Raw genomic sequence first — 20,760 nt, 5'->3', positions numbered from 1 at the left:
AGCCACCTTGCAACCCACCCCAGAACTCACGACTTACATTTTTTTATAAGTTCAAGTAACTAATCAGAAACAAACTGACCTGAAAAACTACCACGTAAACAAACCTCAGCATTATAAGAACTTCTAACTATGACAGACACCATGTTAGGGTGAAATGTATTCTACATGTCCTCTGACTCTGATTCTGTTCACATAAAGACCTGCAACCAGCTGCTAGGGGGCGACGTTAGGAGACATTTAGCTCTTGTACACTCTATTGTTTATCGTGATAGCAATGAGCTTGAGGGCACTCACAGCAAGGGACGGTCAGCTTTAAGATTTAGTTCAATCGGATTCTTTGTCCTTTCAGGATTTCTGAAACCAAGATTAAACTATATTTTTGGTTTTCAATAGTCTAGTGTAAGTGTATGTACAAGATTGGAGAAAACAACCGTATAGATGTGTTGTCTGAGGCTTTGTGCGTTTCACAGTGACCTGTGGAGTGGGACTGCTGATGTAATAAATGCGCATGTGACCGGACCATTCATTACATCAGGTAAATCTAATAAGCAGGCTTTTATTACTGCCGTGGCTGCAGCAGGGTTTTCCCTTGTAAAAAACTGCAGTGAAGTAGTGATGATAATTCTTTGGTGATTAGATCAAAAGACTGGAATGTGCCTCTTTGTTCTCAGAGTGAATGTAACCAGTCGTTTCCAACATTTTCTGGCAGGAGATTTCACACTGAGGTCATAACATTCTTGTTCAGCATTCGTCTAAAACCCAGTTGACAATTCTATTTATTTTCAGATTGTAGGCTTTAGATGTTTGCTCTGTCACAAAGTCAGAACGTTTCTGTATCAGATGTGTGAGTTTTAAAACTTTAGGGTTCTCAAAACTTTATTTTTTTGGTGATTTATTTATTGAGTGTCAGAGTTTTTACATAAACTCTACACAGACCTTTGGCTGTATATAAAGCATTATTGTAGCTTCAGAATCTGAAAAGTAGAGGCAATGCAGACATGACTTTCATCTTCATTCTTTCTAACAGCCAGCAGGGGGCGACTCCTCAGGCTGTAAAAAGAAGTGCATTTGTGTCTAAGTCTATGAGAAAACAAACCTAATTCTCACTGGATTCATTGTTGCAGTAAATGTTTTCCTAATGTGTTTGTGATCTCAATTGGTAGTTTTAAGTGTTCTTCAATACAGCATGATGTTCATTAGCCAATTATGATCCCATTTAGCAATTTTTACAAACTACACTTAACTGTATCAGTGTGCCTCGTATCCTTTAGCTCTCAGTCAGATCCACCGCTCACTTTCAAATCTAAAGGATTTATTCTTTAGCTCTCGAAGTTTTTATAAAACGGCTACTTTAATAAATTAATCATGACCTACATACGTTAAAATATGGGACTTAAGCTTGATAATCAACAAGAACCAAAAGTTGTTATGCTAAGGCAAGCTAGCTAGCTTTTAGAATGACTAGTTTGTGGTCCACGTGTGGTCCAAATACCTTGTCGATGCCACGGTAGCAGGTTGCATTTTTGTTCCTTTGACTCCGCTGGCTATTTGCAGTTTGAACTAATCCTGAATTAAATGAATGAAAACATGATTTAAACGCAGCTTAACTTCATCAATTGATATAAAATCCCAAAGAGTCAGTCAACAAGTGGCTTTTTTTAATCTTTCATGGGCCGTTTAACTAACCTGTTTTCTTGCGAGGTCTGTTAGCTTGCAGTAGCTAGTGTTTTCAAACGACTATTTTAGTTATTTTTCATTGTACAGTCGAACTTAAGGTTTAGTTTTTGTCTTATTGTTTTCTTTTTAGCCGGTGCCTGCAGCTTATTTTGTAGCTTTATGGGATGGGAAGGCATCTAATTAATGATTTGAACTCAAATCTAATAAGTCAGAGGCCAGCTAGCTTTCAAAATGACAGCATAGTTCAAGATTTAGCTTTCGTCCTTTTTATTTGGTGCAACAAACTCTGTTACTCAGATATCAGAGAACTAGAAGAGATGTTTAAATTCTGTAAAACAGAACAAAGTGTAAAAACTAGGTTAAACTACATCAAAACTAATCACACCAGCAGTAAAAGTTTGTACCTCTAGTTCTTCTACATTCAAATGGATTTTTACTGTTTTGTTTCTTACATTTCAGTGGTGTCAAGAGTTTGAGAGATATTTGAATTACTTGTCGAATCTTTTTAGCTTGACAACACCCTGATATTGAAAGAAGTGAAGAGAACCTTGACAAGAAAAGGATGTGGGTGCTGGAGTCTGAGACGTAAACATGTAGATCAGACCTGTCCCTGTCTGACCCGCCTCGGCCTACTTTCACCCAACGAGTGCCAACAACAAGCTCTACCACCGTCTGCAGGAACTGACGGGGGAAAACCATAATAGTAATCTGTGCACCTGACTTTCTGTCTCCACGCTGTTGTGTGACATGCGGTTGTTGCCAGCAGCAGTAAACTTCCTGTGCCGAGCTCTGCTGTGCTCGATGTGTGGCTGACGGGGTGTGGTGGGTGACGATGAGAAACTGTGGGCATCGCAGGCTGCTGCTGCTGCTGCTGCTGCTGCTGCTGCTGTAATAATAGAAATATCACTGGGAGGAGGCCTCTAAGCCGACACTCATCTCAGCGATTATGTATCTAAGTCATATCACTTCTAATAATAAACACTAGAGGCTCCATGTGCCCTTAATATTAACACTTAGCAGTTCATCTGTGTAACATGATGAAATAGCACCAAAAGCCCCCCCTCTCTATTTGCCATTTAAAATATTGTTTTTTGTCTCTCTTAATGATTCTTATCTGAAATATTGGAGGAGCGCTTGTACCCTTAACGTTGCACTCCACCCTCTGAGGTTCTTGTGCTTCACTTGATCCAGGAAATGAAGCTTATACTGTTGTTGCACTCGCTGTAATCTTTGGCCAGAGGCCTGACGCAAAAGCAAACTGTGAAATAACAGTGCAGGATTTAGGTCTTTTACTCAGCTCACCTGTGGATTTGGCTCGCCGCTTTCAACACTGGCACCGCTCAGGATGTTTTCTCTGCTGTAAAGCTATTCATGTTCTTTCTCCCTCTTACACTGGTGACTTTTTAAACCCAAATGTATGTGGTTCGAACATGAATTCCTGACATGTGACATCATGCCTTTGCAGTGAAGACCTTAACCCTCTGAACCCCCAGCAGTTTCTGGACATTTTTTGCTCCTGTTTTTTTTTTCTAGTTCATTGTGGGTTCATTTTTACTGCAATATAAAGTCCTGCACATCTTTGGAAACAGTTCGAAGCAGAGAGAACTCAGAAAGGTCTTCTGTGCAGCGTGTCACTGTTATATTGCCATAAATCATAAAAAAACTAAACAAAATTTAGATTTCTTTATTTAATTTACAAAAACTAAACTCCCACAGGTGTTACCACTACTGGGAAAACAAAGGTTGTTCTACATGCAATAGATATGTTAGTATGTTAGTTAGAGTCAATGATGGTGTCCAGATTTTTAATTTTTTTTTTAAATAAAATTCGGTTCGAACACATGCCTTATTTTTGGCAAATTTTTAGCCGAGACACGAAGACTAAAGTAATTTTGATAAAATATCACAATTTTAAGCTTAGATTTATCTATGTGCCCAACTAAATGTCACAGAGGGGTAGTTTAAGGACCAGTGTAGATTTAAAAATCCGATAATTCTGTCTGATATTAAAGTTTCTGGCTCTAATAAATGGCATGCTTTTGGAAATTAGAAAAAAAAAGAAAGAAAACATGTCTTTCAAACCCGCAGTTGGGGCTCTGAAGCTCAAAATGAGTATTAATACCTACAAACAATACTTTCGAAGGGTTACATTACTGTATATTGTAATATTGGGCATCATTACTTTGTGTTGTCACTTTTTGATACTGTAGCTTAATAGTAAAACTCGGCATCATAATTGCATTCCTAGTATGTTTTGTATGTAAAATCTGCAAAGTAAGCAGTAACTTCAGCTGTCAGTTAAAAGTAGTGCAATAAAAATAGAAGAAAAAAAAAGAACCAAGAGGAGTGAAAAAGTAGAAAGTGTAATATCAGAAATCATCACTAGAGGGAGCCAGAAGACAAGCTGGACAGCTCAGTCAGAGCCTTCACATCCTGAGACATTTCAGTGTGTCTTGGTCGGCCTTCTGCTGTCTCCGCCCCGTGTTTTGTCTCTTGTTTATTTGGCAAATTCCTTTGAAACAATAGGCCACTCTTTTGCAGGGGTAATTCGCCAGCTTCCTCAGCTCTCACTTACTTCCAGGCAGGATCTGAATGAAGATCAGCAGGAGTTAAACCCACAAGATGATCCCTCATATCGTCTCTGCTTCATGTTTTCATTCACGTCTCCCTTTGCAGCAAACTCAGCCGCTGTCGTCATAAGTTTCGCATTTTAATTAAGCCTGTAAATTGCTGCGACAAGCTTCCATGTAATGGAGGTTGTAAAAAGTGGAGCGAATTACACATCTGCAGGGACCTGAGGTGCAGTCGCTTGGAGCTATTTAATTCTATTGTGCTATTGTTTTAAACGGCACAGTGAGGGTGAAAGCTCGCTGGTGCCACATTGTGTGTGTGTGTGTGTGTGTGTGTTGCATTAATAGGGCTCTTTTATTGGGGTGTTATTAAGGCTTCGGGGCTGCTGGGTTGTTATGGTGCTGAGGAGCATTCTTCAGATTCTCCCTCGACCAGACGCACACAAACACGCGCACACAATCGCACACACTCACAGAAAGGCTACGGATTCTTGATGGCTGCTGTCCACACTGTGGCTCCTGGCATCGAGCTCCTTATTTAGGCAAAAAAGCTGCAGAGTCACATCTCTCCTCGCATTTTTTTTTTCTTTCTTTACTGTTGTGCTACTCACAGAAAGAAAAGGAATCGAATGTTATACAATTGGTCATAATAAAGGGGCAAAATTACTCATTGACAAAATTGGGGAATAAGAATATTAGATTTTTGTTAATAATCACAATAAAGTGCGGATAAAATGCACACTCACAGTTTATAACCCCAAATTACTGAAAATCTAATGGCAAACTTAACCCTTAAATAAATTCAATATCATATGTCTGGAACAGGCTGAAGGCTGTTTTAACGATGTTCCTGCAGCATACTTTCCCAGGGGATTTCTGTTTACGTGAAAACAGAACATAAATGCTTCAAAAATAAAAAGGCAGAAGATTAAATTATAAATGCACTTGTAAATTTATACCAAAGCCAAAGCATTTTATGATCCGTAGCTGTCTACAAAACTAACAACATCCAACATGCAGCCAATCTGCAACACATTCCTGATGGCATGAGTTTAAATTAGTCATAGTGGACATGTGCGGAGTCGGTGATAGTCGTATAGGCCTTTTTGAGGACTTGTTTAATACTGATCTGTGCCAGAGATCTTCGTATTTTGGTGGAAATTAGGTTAATAAGGTCTTGCAATTCCCCTCCTCGTGCCATCTGTGGCTCCTTTCTGTGTTATCACTCGAGATGTTGTTGTGAGAAACCTGAAAAAGCTGGAGGTCAAGCTGGATTTGGGGTTTTGTAGATGTATGTATACAGTACATATAAAATGGTAGAGTTATATTGAAAAGGGGAAAGTGGAAAATAAATAATCTGTATCCATTTATGTGCTGTACATATGTATGTTTTCAAAGTTATTCATTTGTCATGTTTTGTTTTGTGTCTTTAAATCGCATATACGAACTTTTATCAACATTATTTCTATCAGTAGACCCAAGTCATATCTGCACTGCATTCTGTTTTCATTGTTTATTAACTATCCAGATACAGTACCAATCAAGAGCTTTGGACACTCTTGGCGTTCTCTCTCAGTCAGCTTCATGAGGTCGTGTCCTGGAATGGTTTTCCAAGGGCTTCACAGAGGAGCTGAGCACTTGTTGGCTGCTTTTTCTTCACTCTGCAGTCCAGCTCATCCCAAACCATCTCAGCTGGGTTTAGGTCGGGTGATTGTAGAGGTCAGGTCATGTGACGCAGCACTCCGTCACTTTCCTTCTTGGTCAGATCGTCCTCACATCGACTGGAGGTGTGTTTGGGCTCGTTGTCTGGTTGAAAAACTAATGATGGTCCCAGTAAGCACAAACCAGAAGGGATGGCATGGTGCTGCAGAATGCTGTGGTAGGTTAATGTCCTGGTTAACGTGCCTTGAACTTTGGATACATCACCAACAGTGTCACCAGCAGAGACCCCCCACACCACCACACCTCCTTCTCCATGGTTCAGGGTGGATGCAGAAACCATCTGCTCACCTTCTCTGGTCTTCTCTGGAACCAAAAATCTCCAATTGGAACTCATCAGACCAAAGTGCAGATTTCCACTGGTCTGATGTCCATTCCTTGTGTTTCTTTGCCCAAACAATTCTCTTCCTCTTGTTGTCCATCCTCAGTAGAAGCTACTTTGCAGCAATTCAACCATGAAGGCCTGAGTCACACAGTCTCCTCTGAACAGCTGATGTCGAGATTTGTCTGCTAATTGAACTCTGTGAAGAATTTATGTGGGCTCTAATCTGAGGTGCTGTTAGTTTGCGGTTTCTGAGGCTGGTAACTCTAATGAACTTCTCCTCTGCAGCAGAAGTAGCTCTTGGTCTTCCTTTCCTGGCCTCATGAGAGCCACTTTCATCCCAGTGTTTGATGGTTTGCACTTAAGGATACATTCAAAGTTCTTGACATTGTCCGGATCAACTAACCGTCATGTCTTAAAGTAACGATGGATTGTGGTTTCTCTTTGCTGAGCTGAGTGGTTCTTGCCGTGCTACGGACTACAACAGCGGTCAGATAGGGCTATCCACTGTGTACTAACCCTACCTCTGCACAGTGAGAAGGAAAGTAATTCCACAAATGAACTCTTGACAAGGCACATGTGTTTATTCAAAACGATTCCAGGAGAAAATCTCATGAAGCTCACTGAGAGAATGCCAAGAGCGTGCAAAGCTGTCATCAAAGCAAACAGGGGCAACTTTAAAGGATGTAAAATATAAAACATAGTCTGGTTTGTTGAACATTTTTTTTGTCTACTATTTAACTCCATATGTGTTTTTCATAGTTTTGTTGTCTTCAATGTAGAAAATAAATAACATAAATAAAAAGCATTGAATGAGAAGGTGTGTTAAAACCTTTGACTGGTACTGTATTTCAAAAACTGGTTAGCAGCTTACAGTGAAGGCACCACGTGACTCTGCACCACCGTCTGCTCTGCTACATGTGCTGCAGACAGTGCTGAGGGTGCAATGAACAATAGAGCACCATTTGAAATTACCCCAAGCATCTTTTTCTGCATGAGAGTCTGTAAATGAAGATTTTGATTTAAATTAATTTTGATTTTGACTGGACAACTTATAGGCTGATGATATGATATAACATCGATCAGACTCCGGAGAACACTACTGAAATGTGTTTCTAATATGGTAAAGGGCATGAGGATGGCTTCTCTCAAAGGATTTAAATACCTGCTCTTCACTACCCTTGTCGTATTTTGAGAACCGTCCATTATAAAACACTCCTAGGTGTCACTAGTGGATCAAACCTGCTGTGCGATCTCTTCTGGCTGTTTGGTCAGTACAGTGAGGACAGTCAGAGGAGGTGAGTAAGGCTGTCTAGACACTGGATCCCCACTGTAAACTCTGTACGGACGAGGCTGCACACAACACAATGACGTCCCACATGCACATAAATGAAGGCAGACATTTCGCCTCAGAAAACACTCACACAAACAGGCACACTGCCCATGCTTGCACAGAAAAGGAAAGCTTAACAAAGCAGAATGCAGTCCAACAGAACACAAACAAACAGAACTGTGAGCTCATGTGGAGTCACTGATGCTCATATCCCTCTGGATATCTAAAATATTTATTTCGCCTGGGACCCATGAGCATCAGATGAGCTCATATCCTTAGGAGAACTGACCGTGGACCTTTCATTTGTGTACATCTGCTGCTGTAGTCTGTCACTTTGTTTGTAATGCTCAGAAAACAACCACTTCCCTCCTGTAGCCGCGGCATTACGGTTACTAAAGATGGGAAGAAGAAGGAGGTCTCAAATAGCAAAGGATAAATCAGGGCAGAGCCGCCCTGAAGAGGCTACGTATTAGTCAATACTGAATTAAAACCAGACTTTTTGACATCTAAGAACATATTTAACCACCAAATGTTTCATCTCTGGAACAAAAAAAAAAAAAAGAATGGAAAATTTCTAGCTAAATTCCAACTAGTCAAGCTTCAAAGCGTCCAGCTGTGGTGGAACAACTTCATGTGGTTAAACTAAAATATCTGGCTAACTAGGAATAGTCTGTGAGATGGCCAAAACTAAAAGTTATTTACCCACTTCCCCACAAAAGACATTAGATAAACCTAAAATAACGGAGAGGAAAAGGAGCTACTAGCTACATGCTAAATAGCCTGGCTAGCAGAGTGCTGCATATGTAGCATCTGACTCTGGGGGAACGATTTTGTGTGTTTGAGCTAAAATATTTGACTAACGAGGAAAATCTAGTGAGATTCCCTTCACTAAAGGTAATTTGCCCATTTTTAAACAAAAAAAAAAATCGTTTTTAGAAAGACAGGGGCTAAACCTTAAATCATAATGGAGAGGCAATGGAGCTGCTGGCTAAATGCTAACTAGCCTGGCTAGCAGAGTGCTGTATATGTAGCGCCTGACTCTCGGGGAACGATTTTGTGTGTTTGAGCCAAAATATTTGATTCATGAGGAAAATCTAGTGACATACCCTTGACTAAAGGTAATTTGCCCATTCTTAAACAAAAAAAAAATCTTTTAAAAAAAGACAGAGGTTAAACCTTAAATCATAATGGAGAGGCAATGGAGCTGCTGGCTAAATGCTAACTAGCCTGGCTAGCAGAGTGCTGTATATGTAGCGTCTGACTGTGGGGGAACGATTTTGTGTGGCTGAGCTAAAATATCTGATTAACAAGGAAAATCTAGTGAGATACCCTAAACTAAAGGTAATTTGCCCATTTTTAAACAAAAAAAAACTTTTTAAAAAAGAAAGTGGCTAAACCTTAATCAAAATGGAGAGGCAGTGGAGCTACTAGCTAAATGCTAACTAGCCTAGCAAGTGTTGTATATGTAGTGTCTGACTGTGGGGGAACGATTTCATGTGGTTAAGCTAAATTATCTGGTTAACTAGGAATAGCTCGTGAGATAATTTGTCCACTTACACAAAACAATCTTTTAAAAAAATACAGGACACTAGCTAAATGTTAATAAAAGAAAATCTAGTAAAGCCATGAAACATATAAAACGGTGAAATAGTGCAATATTCAAAAACTGGAAACCTGGTGAAAATAACAGCAATTATCTTTAAAACGATGACATGTTTTAGTAGATTTAAACACACTTAAAGTAGTGTCATTTCATTGCCAAACCTTGTAAAAGAACAAATTACTAGAAAATAATATTTGCCAATTTTGAATCCTTTAAATTTACATCTTTTCTTTCAAATGATTGCAAGTTCCTGGAAAATAATATTTATTATTTTTATTTTTTTTAAAGTGTGATTTTATGGAAAAAATGTGACAAAGAAGGAGTTGCCATTTGTAAAAAAAAAAAAAAAAAATTTAATAAAATAAAAGTAAAAATAAAAAAATGTAAAAAAAATATATTTTTGATGTAATTTACAGTTGTGGGCTGTTTTGTGTGCGCCTGTGTGGGTTTTTAATTTATTTAATACTGTTTTTCAGTGATTTAACTACTTGTGATCTGTGCTGAGACAAAACAGGGCATATTGGTAAAATAATTTTTGATGTGGATGTTATTTACAGTTTGTTCAGACTGTTTTCTAGGATTTTAGTAGTTGTGATGTGTAACTAAAAAAAACAGCTAAAATAATTTATCTTATGTCTAATTAATATTATGGTATTTAAACATGTGTCGTGCTGGTTGTACTTAATGACTGCCATCCTGTCACATTATTCAGTCTACTTTGGCTTAAAGTGAGGCAGTTTTTTTCATTTTCATATTGTGTGTCCTGAACATGAAAAAGTGTATCATCGGAGCTGCAGTTTGATCCAAAACGACTCCCTTTTCTTTCTTAACCGCCTACTTTCTTTTACGAAACCTCTATCTGCAGGCTATAAGTCAGCCTCTCTCTCATGCTCACTCCTTTATTTCTTTCTCTTTTCTCCAGAAAGTGAGAGAGACGCCGAGAAAAAGAGAGGGAGCGGCCACGCGAAGTTGAGCAGACTCCACCCAGAAAAAAAAAAAAAGCAGCGAACCGAGAGACAGGCGAGACCATAAAAATGAGTGGTTCCCACCCCCGGCTCCACCAGAGCGCCGCGCCCGCTCCCAACGCTCTCTCCACGGACAAGGACGCAGAAATGCCCGCCACGGAGAAGGACCTGGCCGAGGACGCGCCGTGGAAGAAGATCCAGCAGAACACCTTCACCCGCTGGTGTAACGAGCACCTGAAATGCGTCAACAAGCGGATCGGCAACTTGCAGACGGACCTGAGCGACGGGCTGCGGCTCATCGGGCTCCTGGAGGTCCTGTCCCAGAAGAAAATGTTCAGAAAGTACAACCAGAGGCCCACCTTCCGCCAGATGCAGCTGGAGAACGTGTCCGTGGCCCTGGAGTTCCTGGACAAGGAGAACATCAAGCTGGTGTCCATAGGTGGGTGAGAAAAAAGTGCGAGTGTGTGATGAATGAGTGCCAGCACTTGAACTTTCTCCACCTTCTTCTGTTCAGTGCTGCAGTTTGTCCAGACATGCTGAGAAGAAAGTGTTTAAATAACATGAGAAGATAAAAACGTGTGCAGAAGAAGCACACTAACAGTCCAGCTTCTCCCTGCTGTGCATGAGTGTTGAATAAGTGCAGGCGTTTCCCCTCCGGTGTCCACTGGCTTTTGTCTCCACATTTGAAGCGTGTTGTTTTGGGAGGAGGGGGTCCGACTGTGCAGAAAAAGGAAGGGTGGCCTCAGGCTTTCTCTGCTGAGCAGCCACCTGAGCCGTGCCGGGCTGTACCGAGCCGGTCCGAGTCAAACTTTGTGGGCCTGGATGTAACTCCGGCCTAGTGGGACAGGAGACACACTGGGCTATTGTCTGTGCTCATGTCGTGCAGCAGAGTTGGGGAGGGTCTCCGTAGAAGTACCAGGACTGGGCTCATGACGTACAAAAAATGGGGCTTTAATGCACTTTCTCTACATGCAGCTGCTCACAAAATGGGCAATTCTGCAGTTGTCTGAGACTGCGAGTGATTAAAAGTAATTTTCTGCTGCATTGCTTTCCAACATTTCAAGACGAACGACTTCTCTCTGAAAGAAAACCTTTATCTGAAGTTGCCTGGAGAGGAAGCAGCCTGTGACTGAGTGTGTGAATCAGACGTGAGTGTCATCCCTCGGGGAACGTCTGGCTCACTCAGCGGTTTCGTGCCTCCCGCTGTGGCCGCCAGGTGAGGCGATCGCACAGTTGGAAGGCGTTAGATCCGTGGTACATCTGTGCAAACTCCAGCCCCGTCGCCCCTTCATGTTTCCAATCACGGTGCCAGTTGATTGTGTGTTTAATTAAGCGGTGCACTGCTGGTATTCAGGCCACGGCACCAGCCTCCACTCGGCTCTGGCTGTTTTGTTCCTCCAGCTGACTCACCCTCATCCCCAGCTGCCCCCTTTTGAGTCATTTAATCTGAAGATGAGAGAGGAGCTCGCTCTGCTTCTTATACTTCCTCCTTTCGTTGCAGAAAATGGACACACCCAGGCAGCAACACTCACCACAAATTGCCAAACTGCCATCTCTGCTCAGCGTGGTCCCTTCTTTCTTTGCTCTCAAGCTCTTGCTCTGTTTTATTTGCAGAACACTTCCAACCACCTTTTCCCCCAGTGGGTGTCTTTATCAGCTATTTTCCTATTGTTGTATTTTGAAGTTCGCGCATCATTCACTTCTTTTTTCGCTTATCTCTTGCTAAGAAAAATGGGCAAGTATTGATGCGCAGCAGTGCCCATGTGTAACGCTGTCATCGAGAGTTGCTCAAGACCAGCCAGTAATTTGCTCCACCCAAAAAGCAACCGCAGTAGGACAGCGTGGAGCTGGACAATGGCTGCAAATGACAATCATTGATCGATAATGGATTAGTCATTTATACTGTAAAGTATTCTATAGCCCGTAGTGAAATAAGTGTTCAGAACCTTCAGAGTTCTATTCAGTTTACAGTGATATAATGCGAACACAAAGCCAAAAAAAATCCTCACGTTTGAGTTGCCGAAGAGCAGAAGTTGTGTTTTTATTAAGTAAAATAAAAGCAAAAGTTAATGGAAAAGTTTTTGTGGGAGTGCTCTTTCAACCCACTGAAGCCCAAGCAGTTTTGGGGCAATTCTGTCACATTTGTACTCACTCTAGATTAATTTTTCACTGCACTATAAAGTCCTGCACCTCGTATGGAAGCAGCACAACCATGACTAGAAGTATGACAAAGTTAGAATGAAATGTTTGGTTTTTTCATCAAAAAGTACAAAATCCAACAATTCTTCCTATTTTTGCACTTTTTCTGGACTAATCACAATTAAAATAAAATGTGATGCTGGTCTCACATGTGTATGGCAACAGGAAACTGACTGGACGCTAGTTAGCTTAGCATAAAGATGAGAAATGGAGAAACTGCTAGCCAAGCTGAAAGTTAGAAAACTATCCTTAGAGGTAGCCGGTCACCACGATTCCTTAGTCGGTACTAAAATCTAAGCGTAAAACAACAACCCGGCCAGTTACAGGCTCAGTGACTTCCTGGAAGTTCTTACACCTGGCCAAGAAATCATCCTACGCATAGCCACGGATTTAGCAAATGAGATAATTGGTGCCAATTAGCGAGCCTAAGGAGTGCCAGTAGGTAGATTTCCTTTGTTTTCTACCTGGTTTGCTAATTCCTCCTGTCTTTGTGCTAAGCTAAGCTATCTGGTGTAGCTTAGCATAAAGGCTGCCCAGATGTGAGAGTGGTACCAAACTTCTCATCTGACGCTCAGCAAGAAAAAAAAAAAAGGTTAATTGAGTATCTAATCGTCTGATTGCTGATTTATTCCCCACCTATCAAACTCTTGGTCTGCTCCCTCAGCTTTAATCACAGAAGCCTCTACATGTGTGGCTGACATCTCACAGTTTGTTACTTGGATCCAGTGCTGTTCGTAGAGAACCTCGGCTCTGTGAGTCCAGCCACAGTGACGCTCTCCTCCCATTCCCACAGTCCCCACAGACTTCACTGTAATGAGGTTTCAGGCCAACAGGTAATCTCTCTTTCTGCAGTTTTGGCAAAAACCACACATGATCTGGAAGCAGCAGCAGCAGCAGCAGACACATGACTACTGAAAAACTCCAGAGGAGAACTCGCATGTGTCAGGAAGTTAAAGAGCGGCAAGGCTGCCATCTAGCAGGCAGTGAGGTGACGCTGCTGTATCTTAATGTTCCCTTTAAATCTCAGGACGCTTCTGTTGTGCAGCTTTATTCCACTGTCCTCATCACGCCCATGTTTGCACAAGCCGGGTCATTTCACTTCGGATCATCCTGTTCGATGAAGCTCTCAGCGCACATCAGCCGCTCAGCAGATTAAGACTTGTTTTGCTAATTAAACATCGAGCTGTTTGTGCAGAGATCCGCTCTTCGTCATCTCCTCCTTGTCAGCAGCATCTTAGCGTCGGCCCAGCCCAGCTTTTAAAGCCCTACTTGACTGAGCCTGTGCACGGTTTGTCAAAACAGTACAGCGGCAGCGATTGTGCCAAACTCTTCCCGTCATCCACGAGGGCAGGATGTGAAATAAACACGCCGGTGTTGTAACTCTGTACCTGGCGGCTCCGCTGTCTTTTGCAGGTTGAGACAGACGCCCGTGTGGCAACGAGCAGCTGTCTCCTCCCGGTACATCGTTACATAACAATAAAATGTGCTCTATATTACTGTTGACAGACGGGGATTATGGATCATAGCAGAAGCTGTACAACTAGTATTTAGTCTGAGCAGGTTCAAAATGTATGTCACTTTTTGGACAGGCAAATTATATAATCTTTGCTTACAGTTGGAAAAAATTGGACTCCAAGCAACTGAACATACAAACACTACACAGTGGACAGAAGTAATAGATAAATACTTTATTGATCCTTTTACAGGAAGTTACTTGTTACAGCCGCTACATTAAAAGAAAAACACGGACAACTTCACAAGACACCCGACGTTGCAGGCACACGTAAAATATAAAACAAAATATACAATATAGAATAAAAATAAGATGAATAAATAGGTACCCAGTGTGCAAAATTAGACTGTGAAAAAGATGTATTTTAAAAACGTATGTACATAAACCGTGAAGATAAGAGCTACGTAAATAAAAAACTGAATTATTCCTTTTTTTTTAGAATCTGTTTGTTTCTGGCTAAATTTTAAGCGAGACATACAAAATTAAGTGATTTTTTTTTTTTAATTAAGTATCACGATTTTAAGCTTGGATGTGGTTGAGTTTTCTGACTGCACATTATGGATGAGCAGTTCATCAGAAAGTTGAAAATCTGATGACTTTTTTCAGTTTGTAGATGTGATAAATTGTGTAATTTTGGCCATTTAAAAAAAAACAAAAAAACATGCTTCTCAAACTCATCAGCAGGTTTGGGAGTCCAGAGGGTTAACAGCTAAAGTAAGCTGGTTTCAATCTGGTCTTATTTAATTATTGATCAAATAGGTAGTTGCTGCATTTTGGCTTTATAGGGCCGTAAAGTAACTGCCATTACATTATCCGTCTGATAACGTTATCACCTTTCCATTCTTGTGCGACTGTAGCGGGTCACAGATTAGTACCGCTAAAATGTTCATGTGTGAAATGTTGTGCAACAGTAGCTACAAGCAAAGAAAGCAAAATCTGCCAAGCAGCACTTTTTCTGTCTCTTTTAATTTTCAATTCGATTTGCTTTTTTTGGCGCGAAAGTTAGGAGAATATCGCCAAAGCATCAATGAAAATATGACAAATATAACTGCAGAACAAACAATACCAAAGCAGATCAATGCTGCTTGAAGTTTAAAAGTTTAAAAAACGAAATCCCACATTTTTGCTTTAAATAATGATTAATGATCTTGCTGTTGGGTTACCTCCAGTAAAAACACTGAGTCAGTGAAGGAAACGACTGGTGGCTCATCTGTGAGCAATCCGGTGACTGAGCAGCTCTTTGAATAAAGACCAACCTGATGTGTTGCAACAGAGTGGGCGGGGCCAGGTGAGGTGGCAGGTGTCTGGGCAGGTGGGAGAGACTCTGATTCACTGTGTCAACCTGCATAGTCTTACCCATGTATGTGAGATGTAGACACTCAGACAGATGATAGGACACCTGAGCTTCTGACTAAGACTCTCAGGCTCTCGGCACAAACTATGTAAAGGCGACACTGTTCACCTTAGATTTTGGTTTTCATCAGCATTTTTGTTGGTGTTCATCAGCCAGCCTGATACTGACAGATGTGCAACAAGCCAGTACATGACGATGAATCCTGTGGGTGCAGTGAATGTATAATCACAGTATATTGTATGTAGTTATATATTAGATTAATACTCAGTTTAAAGGCTGGATACAATAAGCAGGGACTGTATGTTTTTGATTTTGTGAATTAGCCTCTGAACCCTGAGGGAGGAGGAGTCTCTGGGTGTTTTATGCTCATATTTGTACTCTCTGGGCTCTTTATCAGTCTGATATAGAGTCCTGCACCTCTTTGGAAACAGCACAACAGTGGCTAGACCAACTCAGAAATGTCTTCTGTGCAGTTTAACACATTTATAATACAACATGTCCAACCTATAAGTGCTTGTTGTTACCAACACTGGAAAAACACTGCAGCTCTACTCACTACAGATACTTTACTTCTGACCTTTTTTTTTTATTATTTTAATGGTTTCATGACTCGTCTCCGGTCTGCTCTGTGTAAACACAGCCTGCAGTTCATCCCAGTGCAGCAGCTGCCACAATCAATACGTCGGATGAGCAATTAGAGCTCCTTGTGTCAATATCTCCGAAGCCCGAGCGGATCCAGAGTGCTTTAAGATTTTCTTAAAATGAAACGACAAATAAGCAAAAATGAAATGTGTTCAGAGAAGGCAGCTGCTTCTATTTGTGGTGGCTTTTATTGTTGGGAGGCAGAAATAACACTTTTTTAAAACATAAACTTGTCTTTGAAAGATATGAAGACATAGTTCTAGTTACTATGACTCCATGTTCGTGGGTGAAACATTACTGTATTGCTGTACTTTCCCACTGTGGATACTGAATCAAACATCTGCATGTAATGTGAAGGGGATTCCCACATAACAAACCCACGCAGAACCAGCTCTGACTCTGCTGTTCCTCTCACCTTGAAGTTCTTTTAACTCGACTTAAGAGGAGTTTTTTTGGACTAAGTTACCGTAAAGCAGCATCCTTTATGAATGTTTTATGTGGAGCGTTGCTACAACAGATGCGGCTAAAGCAGCAATGGCAACATTAAAGTGAATGTTTGGAGGACATGCTGTCAATACAAATTGAATAATTGATGCTCTATCAGCTTGAGTTCTGCACAGAGAGCCAGATGTCTGTCTTTAAGCTACTCAGATTGATTTATGGTGTTCCTTCTTTAAATACTCTGGAACACTGTTTGCATTCTGTCTCATCTAGAATTTGTCCCAACCATCTGAACTTGCTGTCGCCGCTGTGCATGTTTTTGTAGGACATCTCCAGCATCCTCAATGAAAACCAAGTGTTCTCACATGTTCACAATGCTGGCATTGACTTGGTACCACAGTGTTGGTTCTTGGAACATTCCCACTAAGTTCACCTCATCAACGTGATAAGGTGATAAATGTTTACAGCTTGTTGTTCAGGTCCTAGGTAGCCAAAACTTCAGGTAAAGGTTTCGTATTGTGCCTTTTTTGTTTTTTAGCAAATTAGTCAAAGTCTCACGTCTTTGGAATGTGTCCTTCAATTTCAAACTTCATTGGTTGAAGTGTAGCTGAGCTGTATCTGTCCTCTCCATTGATAAAAACAGTTGAATGGGCGCAGCTGTAGCTCACCTGGTTGAGCTGGTGTCCCATGTATAGGGGCTACAGTCCCTGATGTGGAGGTCATGAGTTCGAATCCAGCTCATGGCCCTTTAACACAGGTCCTTCTCCCAAAATTTCCTGTTTCTCTCTCTCTCACTGCACCATCAAATAAAGACAAAAAGGCCAAAAAAAACTTAAAAAGAAAAACAGTTGTCCTCACAGCCAGCTAACACACATGTGAACGAGTGTGTGACACTAAGACTTTCTTTCTGACTTGGAATTCTTGCAGAATTCACAGCACACTAGTTGATTTTATGTCGTGTTTGGTGAGGATGTGGTAGTTTTAAAAGCAGTTCTTCCTGATGCAGGGCAGCAGCTTGTGACTGCAGGTTAACATGTAGGCTTAATGGGCTGCGTTTCAGTCGCTATTTCATTAGTTCCGCTGTCTGACAACAGAAACAGAAGAAAAATAGAAATAAAAACGGTTTTATTGGTAATGTTGCTGTATTAAAATGCAGTATATGTGAGCACAGAGTGTATGAAAGAAGAAGACTAATGTTGTAAACAGCATCTGAGTTTAAGTGAGTGTCTTTCACTTTACTTTCCAGTTTACAACAAATCCAAAACACAAGAAAAAGGATTTTCACCATGTGGAACCAATAATGCAGGTTTCAGCTAAAAGTCCCAGATTGAGCAATTTCCAAACGTGTGCCACTGCAGCGTCGGTCATCGTGTAATGACAGCGCGCTGCCAGGCGTACGGGGACATCCAGCTAGCCTGCTTAGCTGCTGCCTTACTTCCGTTGGGATGTGCCCATTGTATGAAATTTAATCTTTAATTTTCAGAAACGAGATAAAAAGTAGGAGAGTGACTGCGACGGAGAGGAATGCCGGCCAGTGGGTGAGATAACGGAGAGTTTAGCCACTTGGTTGGGTCAAAATGGTTCACTTCCTGCCAGCTCATTATCATTAGCGTAGTTTCCTGTCTGCACAGGCAAAAGGAAACTGGTCAAGTGGATACTGGGGATTAGCTCAGTGCGCGTTCCCATTCAGTACAGTGGTATTCCAGCTATTGCATTACATCAGAGTTGGAAAAATGCCCCGTGCCTCATGTTCAGACTGAACAAGCAGACATAAAGCAACATATTCTTTCACTTATTTAACTAAATTGCGTATAAACAGCCACGACGCCACATCCTGCAATGTGATAATATTGTTGTTTTTTTTCTCTATAAAATATTTAAGAAAGCCGCGCTGGCTGTTGTTCTGTTCCACGAGCTTACATACAAACGCACAGGAAACATGTCTGGAGGGAATCGGCTTTTCCAGACCTGAATCATATTTGCCAGGCCAAGAACTATCAATTACTTGGAAACCGGGATTCTGCTCTGATGCCTGATCGTAGTTCTCGCATGTTTCAGCTGATTAAAGCAGCATGCCGTGTACTGAACCTCCTCATTCATCATTTCGCCCCGTGTCCTCCTCTCACCTCCTGTGTCTAAGCCTTCCCCCTCCTGCTTTTTCACTTTTCTTTCTTCACCTATTTCCCCCCCTTCAAACCTCTCCCCAGTCAAATGCACGTATCTCAGCCCATCCTCAGCGGGTGATGTTGTCAGTGTGGGCTTTAAAAATGTCCCATGCAGCACTTTTCCCCCCCCCTCCTCTTTTTTTTTTTTTTTCTTTTTTCTTTTTCTTTCTTGGCCCTCCAACCCCCTTCGCCTCCCTTCCCTTCCCCGGTCCTGTCCTCCCTCCTCCCTCCCCGTCTGTAACCAGAGCCCAGAGAATGGGAGGGCTGCCAAGATCCAGTTTGCTTCTGCCCTTTTAAGGCTAAAAAACCAAGGAGGAACTTTTTCTTTTTTTTTTTTTTTCTCTCTTCCTCAACTGAAGCAGAGCAGAGCAGAGGGAGGGAGGATGACTGGAAGGAGTAGAAAGGAAGAGGAGGAAGTGTAGTAGCTCCAGTGTGGCTTGTTGGAGGAGGGAGGGAAACAAGAGAGGGAGCTGCAGGTCAAAGATTTTTTAGCTTTTGCATGTTTGAGGCTACAAGCTGAACTCATGGAGCAGTCGTGTCCTTTTGCTGATCTTTATTCTGTGTTACATAACACAAAGGTAGACAACTATATAAAAATGTGTGTGTGAGTTTTTTTTAATACCAAAAATCCCATTTATTTTTTATTTTTTTAAGCATTTGTGTGTGCATATGTGTGTGTGGGCCTCTTACACTTCTGGACCCAGCAGCCTTTAACTCTCAGTACATCTGAGGGGTCTGCCAAACATAAATTTGTTCAGTATGTGAGTCCCAGTGCTGCACATTTTATGTAAGAGGCTGAGGACAGCACTGAGAGAAGGCTGTATTTATAAAAAAAAAATAAAAAAATCCCTCGCCGCAGTTGTAATACTTTCTATAATAAAGTTTAATCTGAGGTTTATTTTGATGCACTTTATTCAGAATGCTGAGATAGAAATGCAGAAACTTCAGCATTAGCGCTGCAAGTTCAAAAAGGTTTGAAAAGTATTTTAAACATCCCTGAAATTAGACCATTTATCAGAGCCACAGTTTGTAAAAACAGACAGAATCATCATATTTTCAAATTTTCAATCCTCAAAATAGTGTAAAATTAACTTAATCTAAGCTTTTAAATTGTGATATTTTATCAAACTAACTTTTTTTCTACATGTGGTATTTAATAATTTGACTCGAATACAGTGTTGACTTTAACAAGATTCAAAAATAAAAATAAAAAAATTCAGTGCTCCTTGGCAAAACCAAAGAGCCATCATTGACTCAGCTGTGACCAACAGTTTTGTGTAAAAAAATTCAGGCAGTTTTTAGCTGAACTGCAAGCTGTGTTTACACAAGCAGAGAGGAGGTGAGGACTGGAAACACATTAAATAGTCGGTAAATCTCTTCTAAAATAAATAATAAAAGAAATGTAATTGTTGGTTTTCCTGTGCGCTGTTTGGGCTTCAGATGGTCAACGGTTGTATATTCTCATTAAAGGTAGGGATGATAACGATCAATAACCACACATTGGACATTTTTGAGCCTTTTTCTTGAAACAAACAACAAAACCAGGGCACAGAAAGAATTTGAAGTATCAGTAAGTTCCTTGACTTTGTCCCTTTAACCAAACTCCCACTGCAGCTGTTAGTTGCAGTAACTTGACCAGAACCGCCCACTGTAGTCCTCCGTGGCTTTAAATCGTATTTGCATGATAGAGTGACTTGTTTGCTGTTGATAGTCCTGCAGCTGCTAATACTGCTGCACCAACTTTTTCTATATTTTCTATCCATTTTAATCACACTTCTTGCCCCCCAGCATGCAAATGTTCCACCAAAACAATACTCTGCCACTAATTTTTAATGAAGACCTTCAAGCTGACTGGTTTTCCTCCCCTTATAGCAGTCAGACCGTTCTGCACAGGGCTGCATCACGCTAGAAGCTGGTCTGACTATGTGAGACTAAATGTGAGCTAGAGTGAAAATATTCCTCTATTTATAGTCCACCTCCTGATGGTTCTGCAGCTGTTTTTATATTAGAATTATTATTATATGTTGTATATGGGGCTGCAAGGTGGCTCCGTGGTTAGCACTGTTGCCTGGCAGCAAGAAGGTCGCCGGTTCACGTCCCGGTGAGGACACCCGGGACCTGCGTGGAGTTTGCATGCTCTCTCCACGTGGCTTCTCTCCAGGTTCTCCGGTTTCCTCCCACACAGTCCAAAAACATGTTGAGGTTAATTGGTGATTCTAAATTGTCTGTAGGTGTGAATGTGAGTGTGCTTGGTTGT

The 20,760-nt window shown here is 41.2% G+C and overlaps 1 protein-coding gene across 4 annotated transcripts in view; it reads left to right on the top strand.

The window, feature by feature from the left end:
* flna (filamin A, alpha (actin binding protein 280)) overlaps positions 1–20,760 on the top strand; it is a 66,045-nt gene that overhangs the window by 3,509 nt on the left and 41,776 nt on the right. For all 4 annotated transcript variants that reach the window (XM_008298094.1, XM_008298093.1, XM_008298091.1 and 1 more), the window contains exon 2: positions 10,147–10,628. In XM_008298094.1, coding sequence (XP_008296316.1) covers positions 10,259–10,628 — 370 coding nt within the window. In that variant the 5' untranslated portion in view covers positions 10,147–10,258. The remainder of the gene's footprint in view (positions 1–10,146; positions 10,629–20,760) is intronic.

The sequence above is a fragment of the Stegastes partitus genome, unplaced genomic scaffold (genome assembly GCF_000690725.1).
Source record: "Stegastes partitus isolate 25-593 unplaced genomic scaffold, Stegastes_partitus-1.0.2 Scaffold1281, whole genome shotgun sequence".
In the NCBI taxonomy this organism is placed as follows: domain Eukaryota; kingdom Metazoa; phylum Chordata; class Actinopteri; family Pomacentridae; genus Stegastes; species Stegastes partitus.
Note: the sequence above shows the minus strand (reverse complement) of the source record. Positions and strands in the feature narration are given on the sequence as shown.